The 20701-nt window shown below is 43.8% G+C and overlaps 1 protein-coding gene across 1 annotated transcript in view; it reads right to left on the bottom strand.

Moving 5' to 3' along the window:
• Window positions 1–16243, bottom strand: part of SYNPR (synaptoporin) — a 136864-nt gene extending 120621 nt beyond the window's left edge. Inside the window, exons 1-2 of the mRNA XM_083426603.1 lie at window positions 15825–16243; window positions 15631–15696 (exon numbers count right to left, since the gene is read on the bottom strand). Coding sequence (XP_083282729.1) covers window positions 15631–15696; window positions 15825–15842 — 84 coding nt within the window. The 5' untranslated portion in view covers window positions 15843–16243. The remainder of the gene's footprint in view (window positions 1–15630; window positions 15697–15824) is intronic.
• Window positions 16244–20701: the final 4458 nt, after the last annotated feature.

The following is a 20701-nucleotide window of genomic DNA, read 5'->3' as shown; positions in this document are numbered from 1 at the left end:
TAATACTTAGCAAGTAAAGAAGCGGATTTTGGAAGGACAGAAAACACCGAAAGAAGATTCTTTTGAAATGTAGATGCACAGTGAAGCACTGCTTTTAACCCTTCTCTTAGGTAAACAGGATCTCAAATAATTTTCTTTTGGAAATTTGGAAGGACATTTCTTCCACTTCCCCTCCCCTCCCCTCCCACCTCCTCTGTACTTTAAGTCTACAATCATGTACTTCAAACTCAGTGTTCTACAGGAGTGCCTGCTACATCAGGTATTTCTTCTACAATAAACATCAGACTGACAGGCCAACAGTTCCACTAGTCTGCAGAGCTGGCCATTTGCTATGCGCAGAACTTCAGGTAATACTTATTTTTATTGAGGGGAAAAGTTGAATACAATTTTTTAAAAAATTAAACATGGGCATCACAGATTTTTCACAGATGTTGCAACACAATTCCACAGTTGGCACTGCACGCCTAATTCAGCAAGTCTAGAGAAAGTGGCGGGGGGGGGGTCCTCTCTACTACACCAAAATGGACGTTTTGTTGCAAAACACTTTGTGACCATTTGTACCTGGACTAAAAGAGAAAACCTGAAAAGATGCAGGCTGAAGATGACGAATGTTTGACATTCCCATGACATCCTTCATCTTGTATACAATCTTTTGAAAGGCAGGGAATGAGCATCACAAAATAGGTTAGAAAATTGCATGCTATTCTTTATATTAATACATTGTTCTAATAAGGAGAAACCCAGCCACTTTGGTGGAGTATAAGAAATATAATCGTCATTTTTGTTTATACTTTAGCATCCCTAGAATGGTAGATCTTTAGGCCAGATCCCTTATATCCAAATGGAAATTTCTGTTCTTATGCTTTGCCTGTTGAATCCTTGGTTACTGGATTCAAATCGTAACGACTAATAAATCAGAGCTCATTGGCAGGGCTCTTAACACAGACCTGTAGCAAAATTTCCCATAGACCAAAAGAAGGGAAGGGATTTGGAGGTTCTAATGTACTTAGAGGATGTGCATAGTTAATTCATGGTGCTGCAAAACAACAAAACATGGAACTCCATAGCGCTCATCCATAAAAGCTGTGGAGTTCACCGTATTATTTCGATATCTTAAATATATTTTTGATTTTTTGTCCTTCCTCAAATCACAGTGAGTCCCCACAGCGAGAAGTGGCAGGGAGATAGATAGATAGATAGATAGATAGATAGATGATAGATAGATAGATGATAGATAATATCTTGGCCTATCAATTGAGACATATAAACTTACACAGTGGCATGCCCTACTTCAAGATATTGAGCATGGGCAAACCAAGGTTGGGCCTTGTTTGCAGCATATATTGTTGTCCCCCCATCACTGACACTGGGATCTGGGAAGAACAATAAGAGCAAACTTTACATGCATTTGTGAACCCCTTATATTATAACACTTCATGAGATCTACAGGCAACATTCCCCTTCAACAACTCTCTCATGAGACTTTCAAACTGGCAATTTCATAGAATCATAGAACTGCTGAGTTGGAAGTGACCCTGATGGTAATCTAGTCTAACCCCCTACAGTGCAGGAATGTCAACTAGATCACACTTGACAGGGTGGCCAATTTGTGTGTGAGCAGGGAGGAGCTTTTGAAAAGTAACCTCTGAAAAAGAAATTGTCATATGCCCCCTCAAGATCCCAGCCCAATTCAAAGCGCTGGTTTTGACGTGTATAATGACTGCAATACCTCAAGGACCTACCCAGACCCTGAGATCATCCTCTGAGGCCCTTCTTCATGTGCCCCCTCCACAAGAGGTCTAGAGGGTGGCAACATGAGAATGGGCCTTCTCTGCAGTGGCTTCCCGGTCGTGGAATGGTCTCCCTAGGGAGCCTTGTCTGGCGCCTTCGTTACATGCCTTTAGGCATCAGGCAAAAAATGTTCCTCTTCAACCAGGCCTTGGGCTGATTAACATCCAATGCCCTTTTAAATGTGTTGGGAGAGGGGGAATTATTGGTTGGTTGTTATTCTTGTTTTTACTATTTATTTTGTGGTTTTTATACAGTGATAGCTTGGGTTATAGAAGCTTCGGGTTACAGACTCCACTAACCCAGAAATAGTGCTTCAGGTTAAGAACTTTGCTTCAGGATGAGAACAGAAATTGTGCTCCAGCGGCACAGTGACAGCGGGAGGCCCCATTAGCTAAAGTGGTGCTTCAGGTTAAGAAAAGTTTCAGGTTAAGAACGGACCTCTGGAACGAATTAAGTTCTTAACCCAAGGTACCACTGTATTGCAATTTTTTGTTGTGAACTGCCCTGGGATCTGCAGATGAAGGGTGGTATACAAATTTAATTAAAATAATAAAATATATACAGTGCAGCCCTATGCCTGTTTACTCAAAATCAAGTCCCATTTTGTTCAACAGGACTTACTCCCAGGCATGTTTGCAGCTTTAGGTGCTTCAGCCAGGTTGGGTCCATGAGACACACTTGAGTCAAAACAAGTATAAAAGTGATAACAGGAGAGAAGTACCAAAAAGTTTCAGGCTGACAGAAATACGCAGACACTTTGCCTTTCCTCTCAGTTGCTTTTGAGCTGGAAGTGTAGACAACTGCTAGCAATGTCATGATCAGAGAATAGCTTTATGTACATTCCCTTGATGAACTTTGAATCTGCAAATTCTAAAGGAATAGCTGTGCTGCATCCATTGCTACAAAAAAAATATGTAACAAAGAATCTTCTGGCATTTTAAGTTTAACAAATGTATTGTGGCATAACTTTGGCCATGCAAGGTCACATTCTAATGTTGTTAGTCTTCAGGGTGACACAGGACTCATGTCATTTTTTAAAATTCGTGGGTGCCCTCCAACTTTTCCCACTACAGCATTCTCTTAGTGTGACATAACTCTGCACCCAGTAATGCCAAACAGATCCAAAAGGAAACCTAAAAGGAGATTTTTATTTACTTCTTTGGTCTAGGAAGCCTTTGTATATCCTGTAGCTTCAGCATATGTCCTACATTTAATATAGTTAAGCATGATCTGCATTAACTTCATCTTAATATTGAAAGGGTTGCAGACAATAGGATAAGCTAGGCACAGCGGGGAGTCTCTGCACAGAAATATCTAAATATTTTCTCATTTCTTCCCTCAAACATTCTGCCTGAGGAAAAAGATCTGGGTCACCTTATATACATTTTCAACAGTAATTTGTTCAGATAAGAGTCTCGTGTGCCTCTCTGTCTTCTTCTTCTATGGGATCAACACAACTCTATGGACTTTGACCAGGAAAACTATTTACTGGTTTTATCTGCATTTTTTAATTTCAAATAAAAACTCTTTTAAAGACATCCAAGTTTGTGTCAATCTAACCACCTTGTGACAGTGAATTCCCTAAGTTAATTATATGCAATGTGAAGAAGTACAGTGGTACCTCGCAAGACGAATGCCTCGCAAGACGAAAAACTCGCAAGACGAAAGAGTTTTTTGTTTTTTGAGTTGCTTCGCAAGATGAATTTCCCTAAAGGCTTGCTTCGCAAGACGAAAATGTCTTGCGCCTTTTTCTTAAAACCGTCAATGCATTTCCTATGGGAAACCGTGCTTCGCAAGATGGAAAATTCACAAGACGAAAAAACTCGCAGAACGAATTAATTTCGTCTTGCGAGGCACCACTGTACTAAAATGTGGAAAAGCAAGCATATATTCTCAGGCTTTAAACGATGGCAAAGTCTCTTGGTGAAACAACACAAAGGTAAAAAGATTCAGAGCAGCAGCACATGATGACTCATCGGCAGCGGTACCCGTTCTCCCTTCACTTTTGTTACAGTACACGATATATAAATGCAACGGGTTAGAGAATCAGGTAAGGGCAGCAAATGTTTGTTTAAAGCTCTCACCAAGAGACACAGCTGTAAGCCATCAAAATAAATTGTAGGTTCCACAATGCAGCCCTCTAATAATGGAAAGAGGCAGAGTCTACAGAACAGAAAGCAAGGTCACCTGTTGAGCAAATGTGGGCATTTACCTACATAATTGCAGAAATTAGGGAAATTGAGGCACAATCCAGTAATCTGCTGGTCAGAACCGTTTCCCAGTTATACTTTCATTTGATAAATTTTTAAATTTTTAAATATTGCATCCTGCAGCATTCAAAACTCCCATTATTTGAGGTGTGTTTTGCGAAAAGGAATTTCATTAGTGGGAGCAGTTTCGCCTAAGATTTCAGATTAAAACTACAGAGTGGAAGGAAAGGAAGACCATTTTCTGTCTCTCCGCTTCCATCCACTGAAGACTGGAGAAGAGACCCTCTTAAGAACGTTAGGGGGGCAGGCAGGGGAAGCATGGCTTTGTTTTTGCAGTCTTCAGATGAGGACTAGACCATGTGAAAAATGAACTTAAGATTTTAGCTGCAGTTCATTCATTTTCAGCTTTGTATCTTCTTATTAAAATGCATGCCTAAAAAAAGCAAAAACAAATTAAGCTGATGACAGAACCCCACACCAGCAGATCAAAAAGTTAGGTTACGCTGGCACTTTATTATTTTGCATGCTACTATAACTGCAGAGATGTGTGAAAGTGCATTGGGACAACAGACAGAAGAGTCAGTTTGGTTATAGTCTGGATGCAGCATAAAGCCTGTGTGCCTTACAGGACCTATTGAAAACAGAATTGCTGGGAGGGGGGGTGGAATAGACTGTTAAGTAAAAGCATCATATCCTCTCTTTGCTTATTAAGGTTTTCAACCAGGTACTGCTGTCAAATAAGCACTCAAGGGAAGATAGATTTGTAAGCAGCTTCGTTTTATGATAACACATGTAAGTATTTTACAGCAGTGCAGGGCAGCTTATGCACTCTTTGGCTTACTCAAACATAAACACATACAAACTGAACAAGACATTGGGGCTTAGCCACTCCAAGTCAGCATCGGGTGGGCGGGAAATAAGATTGTTCCATTTTATTGAAAAGGTGCATTAAATATACCATACCAAACACTATAGCTGCTGCTGGTATAGCATTTATACCCCACCCTTCTAAAAAATGGCTCTCCGAGCAGTTTACAAAACACTAGAAAGAATATACATGAACTAGGCAAACTCAATTCCCAATAGGGTAGGGTAATTCATCCCATCAGGGATCACATAGTAAACAGGGTGTCACATTCCCATTCCTGACACTGATTCACAAAAAAGAATGTAGATTAACACAATCATATTTGGCTACAAAATATCAAAGTAATATCAAATATCAAAGTAAGGCTGATTTAACAAATATACTAATATTCTACAAAGAAGTGCTGAGGGGAATCATCAAAAGGAAAATCATATTTTGACACTGCAAACATCTTTGTAAAAACAGTAAGTGCTGCATTTAATCAATTTATTAAAACAGTTATATCCTGCCTATACACACACACACACACACACACACACACACACCAAAGTGGAAAACGGTACTCAAGTTAAAAAACAATAGAAGCAGTCCCCAAAGCCCCTCTAGAAATAGCCATGTACTGGCAATACAGTGAAATAAAAACATTGATGAAATAGATGTTAATGAAGGGATACAGCTAAGAAGCTCATGCCTCTTAGTGCCAACCTGCTAAACTCGCTGGTGGTAAAGAGGCACAAGGAATTCTGATGTTCACCTGCATCTACAAGACTGCATACATGTGATGAGATGGTCCTTTCGATATCTAACACATTAAATAATTTAAGATTAAGCTAGCCCCCTGAAGTGGTCGGAAAAACAAATATGTACTCAATGAAAACAAAACAGGCCTAGACCTCTGTCTGTCCCACCCAAATGTTGAGGCACTCTCAGAGTGCCACTCTGGGCCAGCTAAAGTTTCTGGACACGCTTTCCCCCATTCAGTACACACTCAGCCCTAGATGTGATACATTTAATTGCAGAATACAACAAAAATATAGCCCTGAATCTTCTCCAACCAATTTTGTTTTTGTTTGCTTTTTCCAACATACAGTGAGCCAAACAGAGCATTTGTGTTCCTAGAATACTGTTTTGCCCTCATTCTCCCATTACTTATGCTGATGTATGTTGAAAATTGAGGCTTATCAGCTTTGATTATCTGAAGACTGCCATGGTAAGGCTCGAAAATAAGTTCCAGCTACAGATGGAGAGATAGATACAGTGCACTAGCATTATCTGTACATTAAAGAGTTTTGCAATTTCTGCCTCAAGATAAAGTGAAATGCCTGTTAAGGAGGGCGAGAGGAACAGAAAGAACAGAACGAAAGCAACACTGAAAAGGAAAGATGTTTTCTCCAGATGAAAGGAAACCAAGGATTGATCTACTAACTGCCCTCTGCCTGTTTTGTGTTTGTTTAATGTTTTCTACCAAAGACAGCAATTCAAAACAGAAGCTGCATGCCAGTCAGGTTTTGTTCGAGCGGGGAAATAAACTATTTAAAAATTAGTAAAACTGATATTTCAAGGCTTAGGAAGAAAGAGTAACTTCTGTAGAAAACAACGCATTTCTAGGGCTGCCAGCTGATGCACACTTATTTCCAAGTAAAAATTCATGGGATTGTACTGTAAATAGAAGTTTTTTAAAAAGCAACAAGATTCCACTTTACCAAATGAAATTCACAATCCCTTTTACAAGCAAAAAACCCCAACTCAAACTGAAGGAATAATACGAATAGCTACTGAAAAAAACATGTTTACCCCAAAACATACATCTCTTCCTAATCCTGGTGCTAGTGTCCTTATTAGTCAGGGCAATTGTGTAAATCAGCATGAATAATCTATGAGATAAGGAAGTGGGAGGTCTCACACTTTGCTTCAGAAATGGGGTGTGTGTCTCATTGTCCGGCTACCAACTTTTGCCACACCTGTGTAGCTTGCTTGTCTACTACACTTACTTTGCACACAAGTGAATTCTGTGTGTCTTTGGCTTATAGCAGCTTTGGGGCAAGTTCATGCACCGTGATAAAAAGCCACACAACAAGCACAGACTTGAACACCACCCGGCTAAGTCACATTTCTTTTTTAAAATTTTGGTCCCACTGGCCACCAGAGATTCATGTGATGGGAAAATAATGTCATATGGTGTACTCTGTTGACACAGCCAGGACCCATTCAAAACATTTGTCTTCTCATGCATATTTTGTATTTATTTATTTTTTTAATCTTAAAACTTTTTTTTAAAGAAGCCCTTGAAGGGGCTTACATAAGCAGTGCAATATACAAACAATAGAAACCAAATTCACAAAACAACTCATATCTCTTCCCAAGCAGCCTCAAAAGCTGCAACTGAATGCACAGAAAAGGAAACAATCCTAATATAACAAGGAGAGAAATGTCCTTCAGTTGAACTCCATTCTAAACAGCTACATTTTAACCAAATGCTGAAAATCATAAAGTACAGTATCAGGTTTTGGTGAATCTAGAATCACAGAACCGTAGAGCTGGAAGGGACCACAAGGATCATCTAGTCCAATGCCCTGTAACGCCGGAATCTTTTGCCCAATGTGGGGCTCAAACTCACAGCCCTGAGATTAAGAGTCTCATCTCACCCAGAAAGGTGTTCCATAGGATAGGTGTTGCCACCCAAAGAACACACCAAAATCCTGTTCCTTGTTGCCAAGGAGAACAAGTCAGGGCCTCAAATGATAAATTGAGCAAATGGAAGAAGTCAGTCCTTATGGTTCCCAAGTCATTTAGTGTCAGGGAAGAGCCAGAATGCGCTGCTTCGTCAGTAGCAGGGGATGGTTCTGAGCAGGAACTGTCAGAAGATGAAGACAGGGAACAGGGAGCGGAAAGTAGTCAGGCAGAGCAGTGGGTCAGAGATGGTGAAGAGCCCTATAACCCACCAGAGCCGGGAGAAGGAAGTTCAGACTCAGAAAGGGGGGGGGGGGGACATTCACATCAGCACAGGCAAGGAGGGAAATGAAATGTAAAGATCAAAGACGTCTCGCGAGGTTTCCATGCCTACTTTGTTGGAACCGGAATTGAAAGAAGCCACTCTCCAAATTTGACTCGACAGGTTCGGATGCATGATTTTGAACTGTAACTGTTCTTTTGTGTATATGCAATAAAGACTGTAAATATCACACTGAGTGTACTGGAGTGTTACTGCGAAGAGGGAAAACCACCTTGACATTTAGGCACTTAAAGGGAAAACCTAGGATCTTGAATTGAGTCTGGAAACAAGCTGAAACACAGAGAAGATCAAAGAAAATGGAATAATATGTTATGCTCACCTCATTCCAGTCAAGACCCTGGCAACAGCATTTTACACTAATGGCAGGTGCTTTTAAACCTTTTTGAAGGGAAGCCCTATCTAGAACACATTACTATAGTCTAACCTAGAGGTACCTAGGGCATGAGTGAGTGTGGCAAGGTCCTCTTTCATCAGGTAAGACAGTAAGTGATGTACCAGCTGAAGTCATGAAAATATGCTCCTCAAAACATGCACATTCAGCAGCAACACCATGTCAAGGAGCACCTCCAAACTATAGGCTCCCAAACCTGAATTGGGTGGCCCATACACCACAAGTACTTCTGTCTTTTCTGAATTGAGTTTTAGCTTGTTATACCCCAGTACTTCACAACAAACAGTAGTCCAGGGTTTCCATTATCTCCCTAGGATTGTATGTGTAAAAAAAAAGATAGAGCTGGATATCATCAGCATATTGATGATGCCACCCCCTAAATTTTCTGCTGCCTTCTTCCAGTGATATGCTTTAGATGTAAAACAGTATAGGAGACAAGATGGAACCACACAGAATCCTGTAGGCCACTGGGTGGCCTCGTGGTCAGAAATAAATGGTAGCAGTTCGATACCGCAATCCTAATACCCATCCCCATAAGGTTACCCAGAAGAACCATGCTCACTGTTGTCAAATGCCACTGAGAAGTTGAAAAGAAGAACCAAGAGAGTCACACGCACCAACAATCTCCCTTTCAAGTCATCCAGTGGGTCAACAGAGGCAGTTTCCATCCCCAAACCAGTCCAAAGGCCAGATGAGAAAGAATCTAAGTAAGCAATTCCATCCAAGAATCTCTGGAGCTGTGCCACCACCACCCACACACTCCCCTTGCCCCCCCAACCCAAAATGTGTTGGATCAGGTGATAGCTGTTTATCTCAGAAGAAATCATTGATTCTCACCGCTCTACAGAGCTGCCGTAATGCAACAAAGAGGTGCTGGAACTCAGAGACTCTCTCTCTGGCCAGACTGATTTCAATTAAGTCCCTCATCACATGGGGGAATTCCACTGCACAACACTGAACAGATGCGATGGTGATAGAAAACAGTAACTTCTTTGCCACCATCATAGAATAAACAGGAAAATGGCCTTTAAGATGTGCTCAGTTGAGTTTGCTGTGAGTCTTCTTCCACTGTTGCTCTAGTTGCCTTCTTACTTGCAAGATTAGCCCCAATATTGTAACCTGGTAAAGCACAAAACCTTATGAATTCCATCTGAGAGAAAAGGACACTTCGAAGTGATTGCACTGACCATCCATAAATTAAGTAATCTATCAAGACTCCCCCTCCCTTTCCATGTGAATGTTACCAATTGTGTCGTTATTCCCATGGCAATCCAGGCTGAGTGGTCTCCGAGTTGGGTCAGCCTTATCCAGGGCCCCTGAATAGGCTGCGTGGGGCAGCTGGGTACAGCCTTGGATGTAAAGGGAGGAAAGAGATAGAACTTCCTGAACCACAAGAACACAGTCTGTGAATAATGCTCCTCTTACTTGTTGCTGCTGTTGTTCTATTACCTGTCATTCATATGAAAGTGCCAGGGAGGGTTACAACAGTTAAAACACAATGCTATAAAAAGCTTAACACAATTTACTGAAACAGTCAAACTCAAACCTTCATGACACCACTCTGGTCACCAAAGAATGAATATTCAAACATTATGAATATGTGAGATCACTTCAGGGTTTATACCTTGCTGCTGGCAGCAAGATACACTGTCTGCAGCACAGTAGCTCAAGGGTAGCCATCCTAGCTACTTCCAGATATTTGATGGACTCCAACTCCCATCAGCCTCAGCCAGTATGGCCAATGGTCAGGGATGATGGGAGTTGGAGTCCAACAAACATCAGGAAAGCAGCATGTGGGCTTCCCCTTGTAGTAACGGAATTGTTTTGAGATGCAGGCCTTCTTGAGACACTGCAGGAAACATAGTACTGTAGTTCAACATACTATTGAAAAGATGTCAAAACTGAGAACTTTATTAGACACTCCAGTATCAAGTCTCCTCGCATGAAAAACAGCGAACAAACACTTCAAATCTTTGCATGGTAGAATCAGCCAAAAACACACCACTATTAGTAAGAGTAGTTAAAAACAGATTGATTCCATTGCAATCAGCACTTTATTTATTTTAAGAGGGAGAGAAACTGGTCATATTGCATGCCATTAAACACTCGAAAGGAAACAGCTGTAAATCTGGCAATTAAGGGGGCATAATTGGACTGTTCTGAGCATATGTGTCAATGGATGCAAACTGGTGTAGAATTTGCCACAACAAAAACAAAATGAGCAGAAGGTTGCTGCTTCCTATTTTAAGTTTTAAATGACAACTCATATGGAGCATTAAGTGCAAGAAAAGGAGATGTGAGATTTTAAACCTATTATGTGGCAAGGATGATTGTGTGACCCTAAGTGTTTCCTATTTTTAGTTCCACTATGTTTAGAGGAATACACACACTGGCCAGTGTGTTTAGGTTTGCTGCAAAAGTGATAAAGAGTCCTATGGAACTTTAAAGATGCACAAATGTATTTATTTATTTATTTATTTATTTACAAATTTATTATAGCATAAGCTTTCATGGATTACAGTCCAGTTTATCAGATGCATGAAGCGTTATCCCCTGTTGGTTGGTATATATTCAGGTATACAATATGTATACCTGCAACTCATAGCACTTCCTGCATTTTATGGGGTAAACTTTGATCCACAAAAGGCATAAGATATTTGTTAGCCTTTAAAAGCCCAGAATGGAATCAACATCAATGGAAGAGATCTAAATTGTCTATGATACGCAGAAGATATAGTTGCAATAGCCAAAGGTCAACAAGAACTATAAAAAAAGTTGGAAGAACTAAATGAAGTATCAAAAAAGGTAGGACTGAAGATGAACCTAAAGGTAAAGGGACCCCTGACCATTAGGTCTAGTCGTGACCGACTCTGGGGTTGCGGCACTCATCTTGCTTTATTGGCTGAGGGAGCCGGCGTACAGCTTCCGGGTCATGTGGCCAGCATGACTAAGCCACTTCTGGCGAACCAGAGCAGCGCACGGAAACGCCGTTTACCTTCCTGCTGGAGCGGTATCTATTTATCTACTTGCACTTTGACATGCTTTCGAACTGCTAGGTTGGCAGCAGCAGGGACTGAGCAACGTGAGCTCACCCCATCGCGGGGATTCGAACTGCCGACCTTCTGATTGGCAAGCCCTAGGCTCTGTGGTTTAACCCACAGCCAAGACTAAAATAATGTATTACATGTGATGTGTGTTGGAGAGAAGACTTAGACCATGACACAGAGAAACATGAACAGCTTAAGAATAACACAATGTACCATGGAATGTTCAATGTCAGGAATATAAAAGACAGAAAAGCTAGTAACTGGATATGACAGAGACCAGAAGTTATGGATGGAGTGGTGAAGGCCATGAAGTTGAAGTTGGACATAAGGCAGGACATGTTACAATGGGCAATTTAGGCGAATGGACTAAAGCAGGGTTAGCATGGAGAGCCTACAATTTCAAAAGACCAAGGCGGAACCACAGGCGGATGATCTGAAACTAACAGCAAGGCTTATGTGGATGCAAGGAGCAAACAGCAGAAAGCAATGGAGAGAACTTGAAGAGGCATATATCCAAATATGGATGTGAGATGCTGGGGGGAAACAAAACAAGAAGATGCCACAAAACTCTTTGAGGTTTTTTTCTTTTCTTTTGCCAGGAGAATAATGTGGTTACATCTTTGGAACTAGGTTTGAGGCTGAATCAAGCTGAGTTTTGTCACTGGCTGGTTATCACTAGAAAATTAGTCAATAAAAAGGGCATTTAAGAAAACAGAAAACACTGTACTTTAGTAGCTTTATCATAAACTGCTCTAGGAAATCAGCAACATATCAGTTTGGAAGAAAAATGAATTATAATGTTTCGCTTTCCTACCTAAAAGTAATAATTTTGAAGATTTTTTTCATAATATCAAAATCTGTCCAAGGGGACAGACTATTGGGTGAGAGTCAAGCTATATAGTCAGCCTACACAAGTCTGAACAACTCTGTGATTCTTGATGGATACTTGATGCCAATGATGCTATTAATTGTAGAAAGCTCCTCTAAAATTAATGTGGCTGAAAAGACTAAAGAGTCAAAATCCATAGCACCATAAAACCCTGACTGCTGCCTTCTTGCATTGGTGTCTCGTCCAGCTCTACAGTTGTACGATTCCTTAAGCCAAGCTCTTTGTGGATCAGCAATCCACCCCATAAGCACCCTCATGGAGTCATGCTGTCCAGTCCCTGAAGTGTTTTACACCTCTGGCTCAAAGCTCAAGAGATCTGTAGGTTTGAGTTGGCACAGTGGCGTAACGTGGGTTGTCAGCACCCGGGGCAAGGCAAGTAATTTGCGCCCCCTACCCCGTGGTTTTGCGCCCCCTAACCCGTGGATTTGCGCCCCCTAACCCTAACCCCCAGAAGTTGCGCCCGGTGCGGCGGCCCCCCCTGCACCCCCCACGCTACGCCACTGAGTTGGCAGAAGGAAGTGTACGTGGTGCAATCCTCGTATTAAGCTGATAGCAGTCTCTGGATAGCATTCTTTGTATCTTCCTTTGAATGCTCCATACATTTCTGCTTTGACTTGGCTGAAAAAAGGGAGGCAACAGAAGAACCTTGAGGTGGGCAGGAGGGGGTGGGGAAAGGAGAAGCACTTTCTCTTCAAAGTCTGGGTAGTCTCTTCCATCCTGCCACAATGCCTCACCCTTCCCTTAAAAGGCCCCAGTTCAAGTTTCATTGCAAAGTTCAGGAAGCACAGAGGATGGTATGCATAAACAATGGTACATAGATATTGTGGCTTTCATATAAAACAAAATGATATACTGGTCATATGACAGCGTCAAGCTTCTTCTAACTGACTCTAAGACAATCATAGATAGTCACAACTAGATTATTTCTACCCTGCCTAGATAATGTGAAATTCCATATACAAAATCCAAAAATCTTCAGCAGACATAGGTGACCTAATGTATCATGGTTTGCTATAAAATAAACACAGATCCAACCACATGTGCTGCAGAGACAGACAGGCAGACACATGATATAGCAACACAATTAAATTATGGGCAGAAAGCAAAAGCTCCATTTCCATGCCTAACTTGTCCTTCAATGTATTTCACTGTGATTGTCTAGCTGGATGATAAGATGCACGAAACAAGCACATCATCATCATTAGGCTCCAGTTGCAACACTGTTTGGAACCAAAGTATGCAGAATTTTCTAGCCTAGCTAGTTTTCTACACCAACAACTGGTTTTCTGAAGCAAGCCTTCACCACCAGCTAGATTCCCTGCTCCCTGAGTTGTTGTTGTTGTTTTTGCTCTGTTTTGGGTGTTCTTCAGACTTTGGATAGGCCACATGACTTCATCCTTTCAGCTTCTGCCCCATCCTTGAAATAGAGATACTGTAATAACTATTAAAATACAGTATTCACAGGCAAAGATACAAACTGCCAGTATTTAGCCCAGCAACATACATTTCCTTCAAACAGCATTTCCGTGTAGAAAAGGTAGGCTCAAAGCATATAATTCATGCCCAACAGGCATTCCCATCAACTGATGAACTGTTTCTATGGCACACTTCATTTAGCAGTTAAGACTGTTCCTACAGAGCATTTAATTAGCAGCTAAAACTTTTTATTAAAAGCTTTCAAATGCATTCCACAAACATAAAATGAATTTATGCACAAGAAGCAATGGGGTGGGGAATAATAATAGATTGGCAGCACTCCCCTCATTGTTTACACATTTCCGTAGGAAAGAGTTAGATATAAAACTATTCTAAGTTTCACACAACCATGTGTAAAGCAAACTACTTGGCTAGGGAAAACTTATGGGGAAATATGGGCATACGTGCATATGCAAGCATACTTAACATTGGACTCACAGAGAAGAAAAGAATCACAAAAAAATGCTTCTTCAAAGGGCTTGTGTATCTCAACGCAAATGTCAGATGTGTGTACTAAACGTCAGACGAATGTACAAGTTCATAATATGTGTGAATCAAAACACACACCCCACACACTTATATATATATATATATTACATAATTTGCTAGCCATTCAACATTAGAGGGGATGTGATTAATCTTCCACGACAGGCTCTGAACTTTCCGTTCAGATGGGTTCTTCCTCTTCCTTCAGACCTACTGGCAATGGATGTCATTTGACCTGCAGATTTCACTCCGAATAAGGATCAGAGAAACAAACACTGACATTATTCCGCTAACCAATTATCTGCCTCAATTTACTGCTCAAGCCCAGAGACTAGTTGGCTAAATGCATAACAACTAGAGGGGGGGGGGGGGAGAAATGTTTGATAGAAAGGAGGGGGAAATATCATCAGTTATTTCGTTTTGCACTTAAATGAGCAGAGTGGATGAAGCCAAAGGAAGCCAGGCACAAAGCAAACAATTTTGAGTTTGGGGAGGTGGAGGGGGCTGGGATCTAAAATACCATTCACCTGGGCTGGCTCAAAAAGTGGGGAAGGAGAAGCCAGGCCTTCTCAAGGGTTTTTGTGGGGAGGCCAAATAGGCTCCTTCGAAAGGGGCAGTAGATGACGAATAACAGGAATAAGAGAGAAGCTTTTGAACCATTTTGTCTGCCCTTATTTCCCCCCATCCTCTTTCCTTTCTCCAGCAGGTTGCTAGGAGGAACATGTGCCTCTACTCCATCCTGTGTTTACACTTTGGGAAACTCTCACTGCCATATCTCCCTCCCCAATTGCCTGTCCTGGGGAATGAAAGGCAGCAAGACTGTGTCTTTCTCCACCTCCCCCCACTTAACCCCAAATCCAATTCTTCACCCTACTTCTTCCTCCTCAAGGGACTTACAATCCTAGCCAGGCTTCACCAGAACCTTGAAGGGGGTTGGGAGGGAGGGGAGGAGGAGGAGGAGGAAACACACCTGTTTCATCAAGCCAGAAGAAGTGAATGCAAAACCGAGAGGGCTATTATTCCCTAAATAGAAAACAAGCACTTAGCAACCTTTCTAGGAGGACTTGAATGCCAGAACCCTCTTAAAAATAAAATAAAAAATGCACTCCTCTTCCTACCTCAGAAGGGGAAGAAAAACCTGGAGCTGGGTTTTCCTGCTCCCACCCTCGAAAGGAAAAGCAGTTGGTGGAGATCCAGAGGGGTTTGGATTTGCAAGGTCCCCTCCCCCCAAAAAGAGACACCCTTCCCCTAATCAGCAGCGGCTCAAGAAGTCACCGAAACCACTGTCTTGAGACCAAGGGGAGTCTAGCCATTCCCTTCAACGCCCGGCACCGCTTCCCCACAGCCGACCCAGGCACCCCTCACTCATAGATATCCAGCCCCACACAAGCCCAATCACCACCCCTTCCGCTCGCTCGCCCTCCCTTCTCCACCTCTTCCAGCTGGCAGTCCGACTTACCCACTCCAGCACCCTCAGGAAAGCCAGGGGCTCCTTCAGCGCCCGGAAGGTTCCCTTGGAGGCGAGCTGGGGGGGCGGGGAGAGAAAAGCCAGTGAGGGCAGAGTTAGGGCAGGAGGGGTGCCAACCCCCGCGGCGAAGCCTCCCGGCGCGCGCGCTTTCCCCCTGCCTCCCTCCCTCCCTCAGGCGCCCTTACCTGGTTAACGGGTTCCATCCCTGCCCGGCTTTTGGCGCGCAAACTTCAGCTTCCCCGGAGGAGGCGGCGTCCAGGTGCAAGGAGCGCCCTGGAGAGGCTCTAGGCGGCTTGCCCGCGCCGAGCAAGGCAGCCGAGGAGCCCGGGTTGGAGCGAGCGAGGCGGGCGGGGGGAGAAAAACCCAGAAGAGCTGAGCTCCCAGCGAACATCCACGCCCGAGCCGAGCGCGCAGGGCGGAGGGAAGGAGAGGAGAAGGAGGAGGTGGGGTGGGGTGGGCTGCCCGGGCTCGCCGCTCTGCCGCGCTTTAGTCGCCTGAAGAAGCGAGTGCGAGGTGGCCGGGCCGCTGCTTGAGAGAGGAGGGGGACGCTTCAGCCGCTCGCTTCGCCTTCTCACGGGCTGAGCGCTTCTCCCCTCACAAACCTCTGGACCAGGGGTGTCAAACTCAAATTCATCGGGGGCCGCATCAGCAGTTTGGTCACCCTCAAAGGGCCAGTTGTATCTGTAGGACTATGTGTCCACTCTTTATTATCATAAATTATTGTCACTGCATTCAATTATTACTGTTTTTTGTAATAATGTAGACGGTCCACTTCACATTTATTTTAAGGGTGTTTGGAGTGTGTGCGCGCGCCTCTCTCTCTCTCCCACTCACCCCACCACCACCACCACCCACCCCATATTCCCAAAGAACAACTTGATCACGGGCATCGTCGGTCCTAGAAAGGCTGGCTGTGCAAAGATGGAGAGGGAGGCGAAATGAAGAGGAAGGGAATCCCCGGGCTGGTGAAATCCAGTGCGGAGGAGAAGAGGATGCCTCCCACAGGGCGAGTTTGCACGCCAGGAAGGATCGGGAAGCAATAGCAGGACGTGCGAGGAGAGAGGGGCTTTCGAAGCCACCCACCCTGGGAGAGGACTCTCCTTAAAAAAAACAAAAAAACGCTTCTCTCCCACCAAGAGGGATTCCAAGGTGGCTGAGGATTGGAAGAAAAGGGGAGTTTGGGGGGCGGGCGGGGAGGATCCAGCATCCCCGGAGAAGATCCAAGGCTGGAATAAAAAAGTTTATCCGAGGAGAAAGACTCCCCCTGCGCGGCGCGGAGAGACCTGACCTTCCGCCTGCTCTTTTTGAGCAGTGAGCGGAAGAGAGAAGCCAGCTGCCCGCCTCGCTTTGGCCCCCGACGACGAAGGCGCAAGTTGAGAGACGCAGGGACATTTGAAGCAGCAGCCACGTCCTTAAGAGCGACGGGGGGAGGCGAGTAGGGAGCCGCACCATGTAAACTTTCTTGTGTCAAAAAAAAAATTAAAAAGCGAGAATAAAAGGTGAAGGCCGGCGGCGGCTACACGGGCCACATGACGAGGTCTGGCGGGCCGGATTTGGCCCGCGGGCCTTGTGTTTGACACCCGTGCTCTGGACGGTGCTGGCGCGCTTCCTCAGCATGTCGAAGCGGAGGCAGAAATAAGAACAGGAGGAGGACTTTTCGAAGAGAGGGGACGCGCTGCCACTCCGGCGCGTTTTTTCCCGCGCAGCGTCCCTGCGAATAGCGGCGCGCTCGCTTCAGTCGGCGTCTTCCCGCCGAGGGAAGAGCTGCGCCCTCCCTCCCGCGCGCGATGTGGGACTCGTAGCCCGATCCTACGTCTCCTCAGAAGCCGCCTTATACCGAGTCAGAGCACTGGCCCGTCTAGCTCAGTAAAGCCTACACTGACTGGCAGCAGCTACATGGAGAGGCCTGGGGTTGAACCCGGGACCTTTGGCTTGCAAGGCGGACCCTCTACCACTATCTATGGCCCTTCCCCTCTTACTTGGGAGTAAGCCCCAGTAGGGGTGACAGCACAGTCCGTGTGTGCAAATGCCATAAGCAAAAATAAACCCCTGCCTCCAAGGAGTTTACAGTCTGAAATAAGCAATGGGGAAAGCAATAAATGGAGCAGTGGATGCAGATAATGTTTACTACACCATGTATGCGGTTTAGCCCTGTCTCTCTCTATGTGTGTGTATTTTTCTCTCAGTTAAGCTAAATTAGATTTATTTCCAGCATGTATGCGCTAGGTTTGCACACATCCTCAGCAAATGTACAGTGCAATCCTAACCATGCCTACTATGAGAAGCAGGTCTTACTGAATTGAGTGGGGCTTGCACCTGGGTAAATGGGGTTGTCTCCCTTATCTAGGAGTCAGCACCATTCATTGATCACCAGTGGGATTTGCTTCACTGGAAGCTGACATGCAGAGGACTAGGCTGCATAAGGAAGTGGGTAGAAAGCAAGCCAAAGAGATAACTACAGCCAAGTCGTCTGAGGGTTTTATGGCTGGAATGATGTGCTACTCTTTGGACTGGCAGAGATCAGCATGAGGATTAGCACAGTGTGACTTACAGGTGTTGGGCAATGGCATGCTTCTTTGGCAGCACACCAATTAGAGCCTTAAAAGTCCTCTAATTATGTGCTCCTCTTCATGGAAACTAAAACCTCATTAAAGAGTCGCTGTTGTTGTTTTCTGCAGCGTTCCTCACAATATCGAGATAAAACATCCCGGAACATCACACATCACTTGAAATGCTGCACTGTTTTGAACACACCAGCTTGGCTGCTGCCTTTCTTCAAGCACCGAGGGGACATTCTTGAGTGTATTTATTTAGAACACACCATTGGGATGTGTGCCACTTGAATCCCGAATGGATTCTTCCTCTGGGGTGCAAGCAGGAGGCTGCTATTCTACCCCTCAAGCAAATCTAAATGAGAGGAGGCATGGCATGAAGGGTTCCTGTGAGGCCTCTGCCTCTCTTCTCGATGGGGCACATTTCTGAGGAGCAACAGAGTGGAATTCCTGACATTATTCCTCCACCCCAAGGAAGAAAAACAGAGGAGTGTACGTAAAGCTCTGGGTGTCATAAAAATGCAAATACATGTAATGGAAGAGTTTCGGCATTTTAAACCCTGCCCCCCATGACTCTGCTTGATCCCTCTGTTTCTACAGCTATCCTCCCACCCCTTCTTTCTTGATCTTTGCTACCTCAATGTTTATGAGACTTTTTAAAAATACAGTGGTACCTCAGGTTGCATACACTTCAGGTTACAGACTCCGCTAACCCGGAAATAGTGCGTCAGGTTAAGAATTTTGCTTCAGGATAAGAACAGAAATTGTGCTCCGGTGGTGTGGCAGCAGCAGGAGGCCCCATTAGCTAAAGTGGTGCTTGAGGTTAAGAACAGTTTCAGGTTAAGTACGGACCTCCGGAACGAATTAAGTACTTAACCCGAGGTACCACTGTATGGGAAACACAAATTTGCAATTTGGAAAACTTTATTTCTTAAAAGAGAACCAAACCTTGAAAGCAGAAGAAAGGAAGAGAGCACTAAAGCTCTAATCAAAAGCTTATTCACATAAGATAGAATACATGATCATTTGAATATTTCCAAGCCCTGTTTTAGATTCTGCCCCATATCTACATTTGTATTTGCACTTTACCCAATTCGAATTTCCTATTACGATCTGATTTCACACCTGCATTAACTTATGAAATTACCTGTTCTACCTCTCAGAATATTCACACTTAACTTTGCTTAAGCATTTACTTCGTTAGCTTTGGTTTTGAAATCCCTAAATATCTCCAGATGTTGTTGGACTACAGTTCCCTGACCTTATGACATGGTGGCTAGGGCTGAAAGGAGTTTGAATCCAGCAACTTCTGCAGGGCCACAGGTTAGCCAACCTGCCACAAGTGGGCTGTGGTATTTCAGAAACAGCCCCTCTTAGATTAACCCTGTTCAAGAACTTCGTGTAGTTTTTGAGGCCCTTTCTCATGGTCCACCCCCACTGGCAGAGGTGTGGTTGGTGAGAACAAGACAGAAGATCATTTTGATTGTGGCACCCAGATTATGGACTCTTGCAGTTCTTATGCTTTATAAACAGACAGGCTGAATGTGGCTTGCTATGCCAGAAGAATTGCCTACAGGTGGTCAGCCGATCCTGGCTCTCCACCCACTGCTTGATTTCTTGCTGTGCTTCTTCTTGATTCTGAGCTTTCTGTATTGATGGATGAGACTGCCTAGTTAAGCTCTCTGAAAACAGCATATGTATTCTGTATGTAGTCAAAAAGATGTGGCACCTAGAAAGGAGTCATGAAGAATCTACTATATACAGCAAGCTTTACAGAATCTACTCTAGATTTGAAGGGTGCCTGGTTAAAAATGTTGGCGTTTGGGCTTCCAGGCTGAACAACCACGAGGTTTTGTGATAACTGCCAATCATGCGGACAGTGCTGAGACATTACTTTTCGTGGGCCAGTTTCTGTTGTTGAAAATGTGCACATTTTCATGCCTCACACAGTTCTTTTCAAAGCAGGAAGAAAAGGCTTTCCAGCCACCAGCTTTTTTTTTGCTTCTTGAGAACAAAATGGCAATTTTTTTCTTATCTCAGTGGGAGGGGGCGGATTTCACAGTACCTTTTAAAGTGCTCTAAATTGCAGAGTGCTTTAAAATGTTTTAAGGGTGTGTCACAAAAGAGGGCAAAACATAAATAAAATCCAAAAGTGACCACCAAGCCAGAACTGGTTGAGTTAGAAGCAGTTTGGCACTATATGCTGAAGACTGTACTGCATCGGCCCCTGAGCGTTTCAGTGGAACCAGCAGTGTGTTGCTGTGACTCTTTTTACTCTCTTCATATACACTGATAAACATGGGAAAAGAGGGAACTCTCACAGCAGCTCCTCGGAGGCCTGTTGTCAGCTAGAATGGTGGGTAAAAAGATGAGTATGGGTAAGTAAGCAAGGTTCCCTGAGATGCACAAAAAGGTGTTTATCCAAACTTCCATGCCATATCGCAAAAACCGATTTTGAAAGCACCCTCCATCCCAAAACTGGTTTTCCATGTAGTCTGTAGAGGCTGCTG

This window comes from Podarcis tiliguerta (assembly GCF_965153285.1).
Source record: "Podarcis tiliguerta genome assembly, chromosome: 2".
Lineage (NCBI taxonomy): Eukaryota > Metazoa > Chordata > Lepidosauria > Squamata > Lacertidae > Podarcis > Podarcis tiliguerta.
The sequence above is the reverse complement of the archived record's forward strand: the minus strand, read 5'-3'. Positions and strand labels throughout refer to the sequence as shown.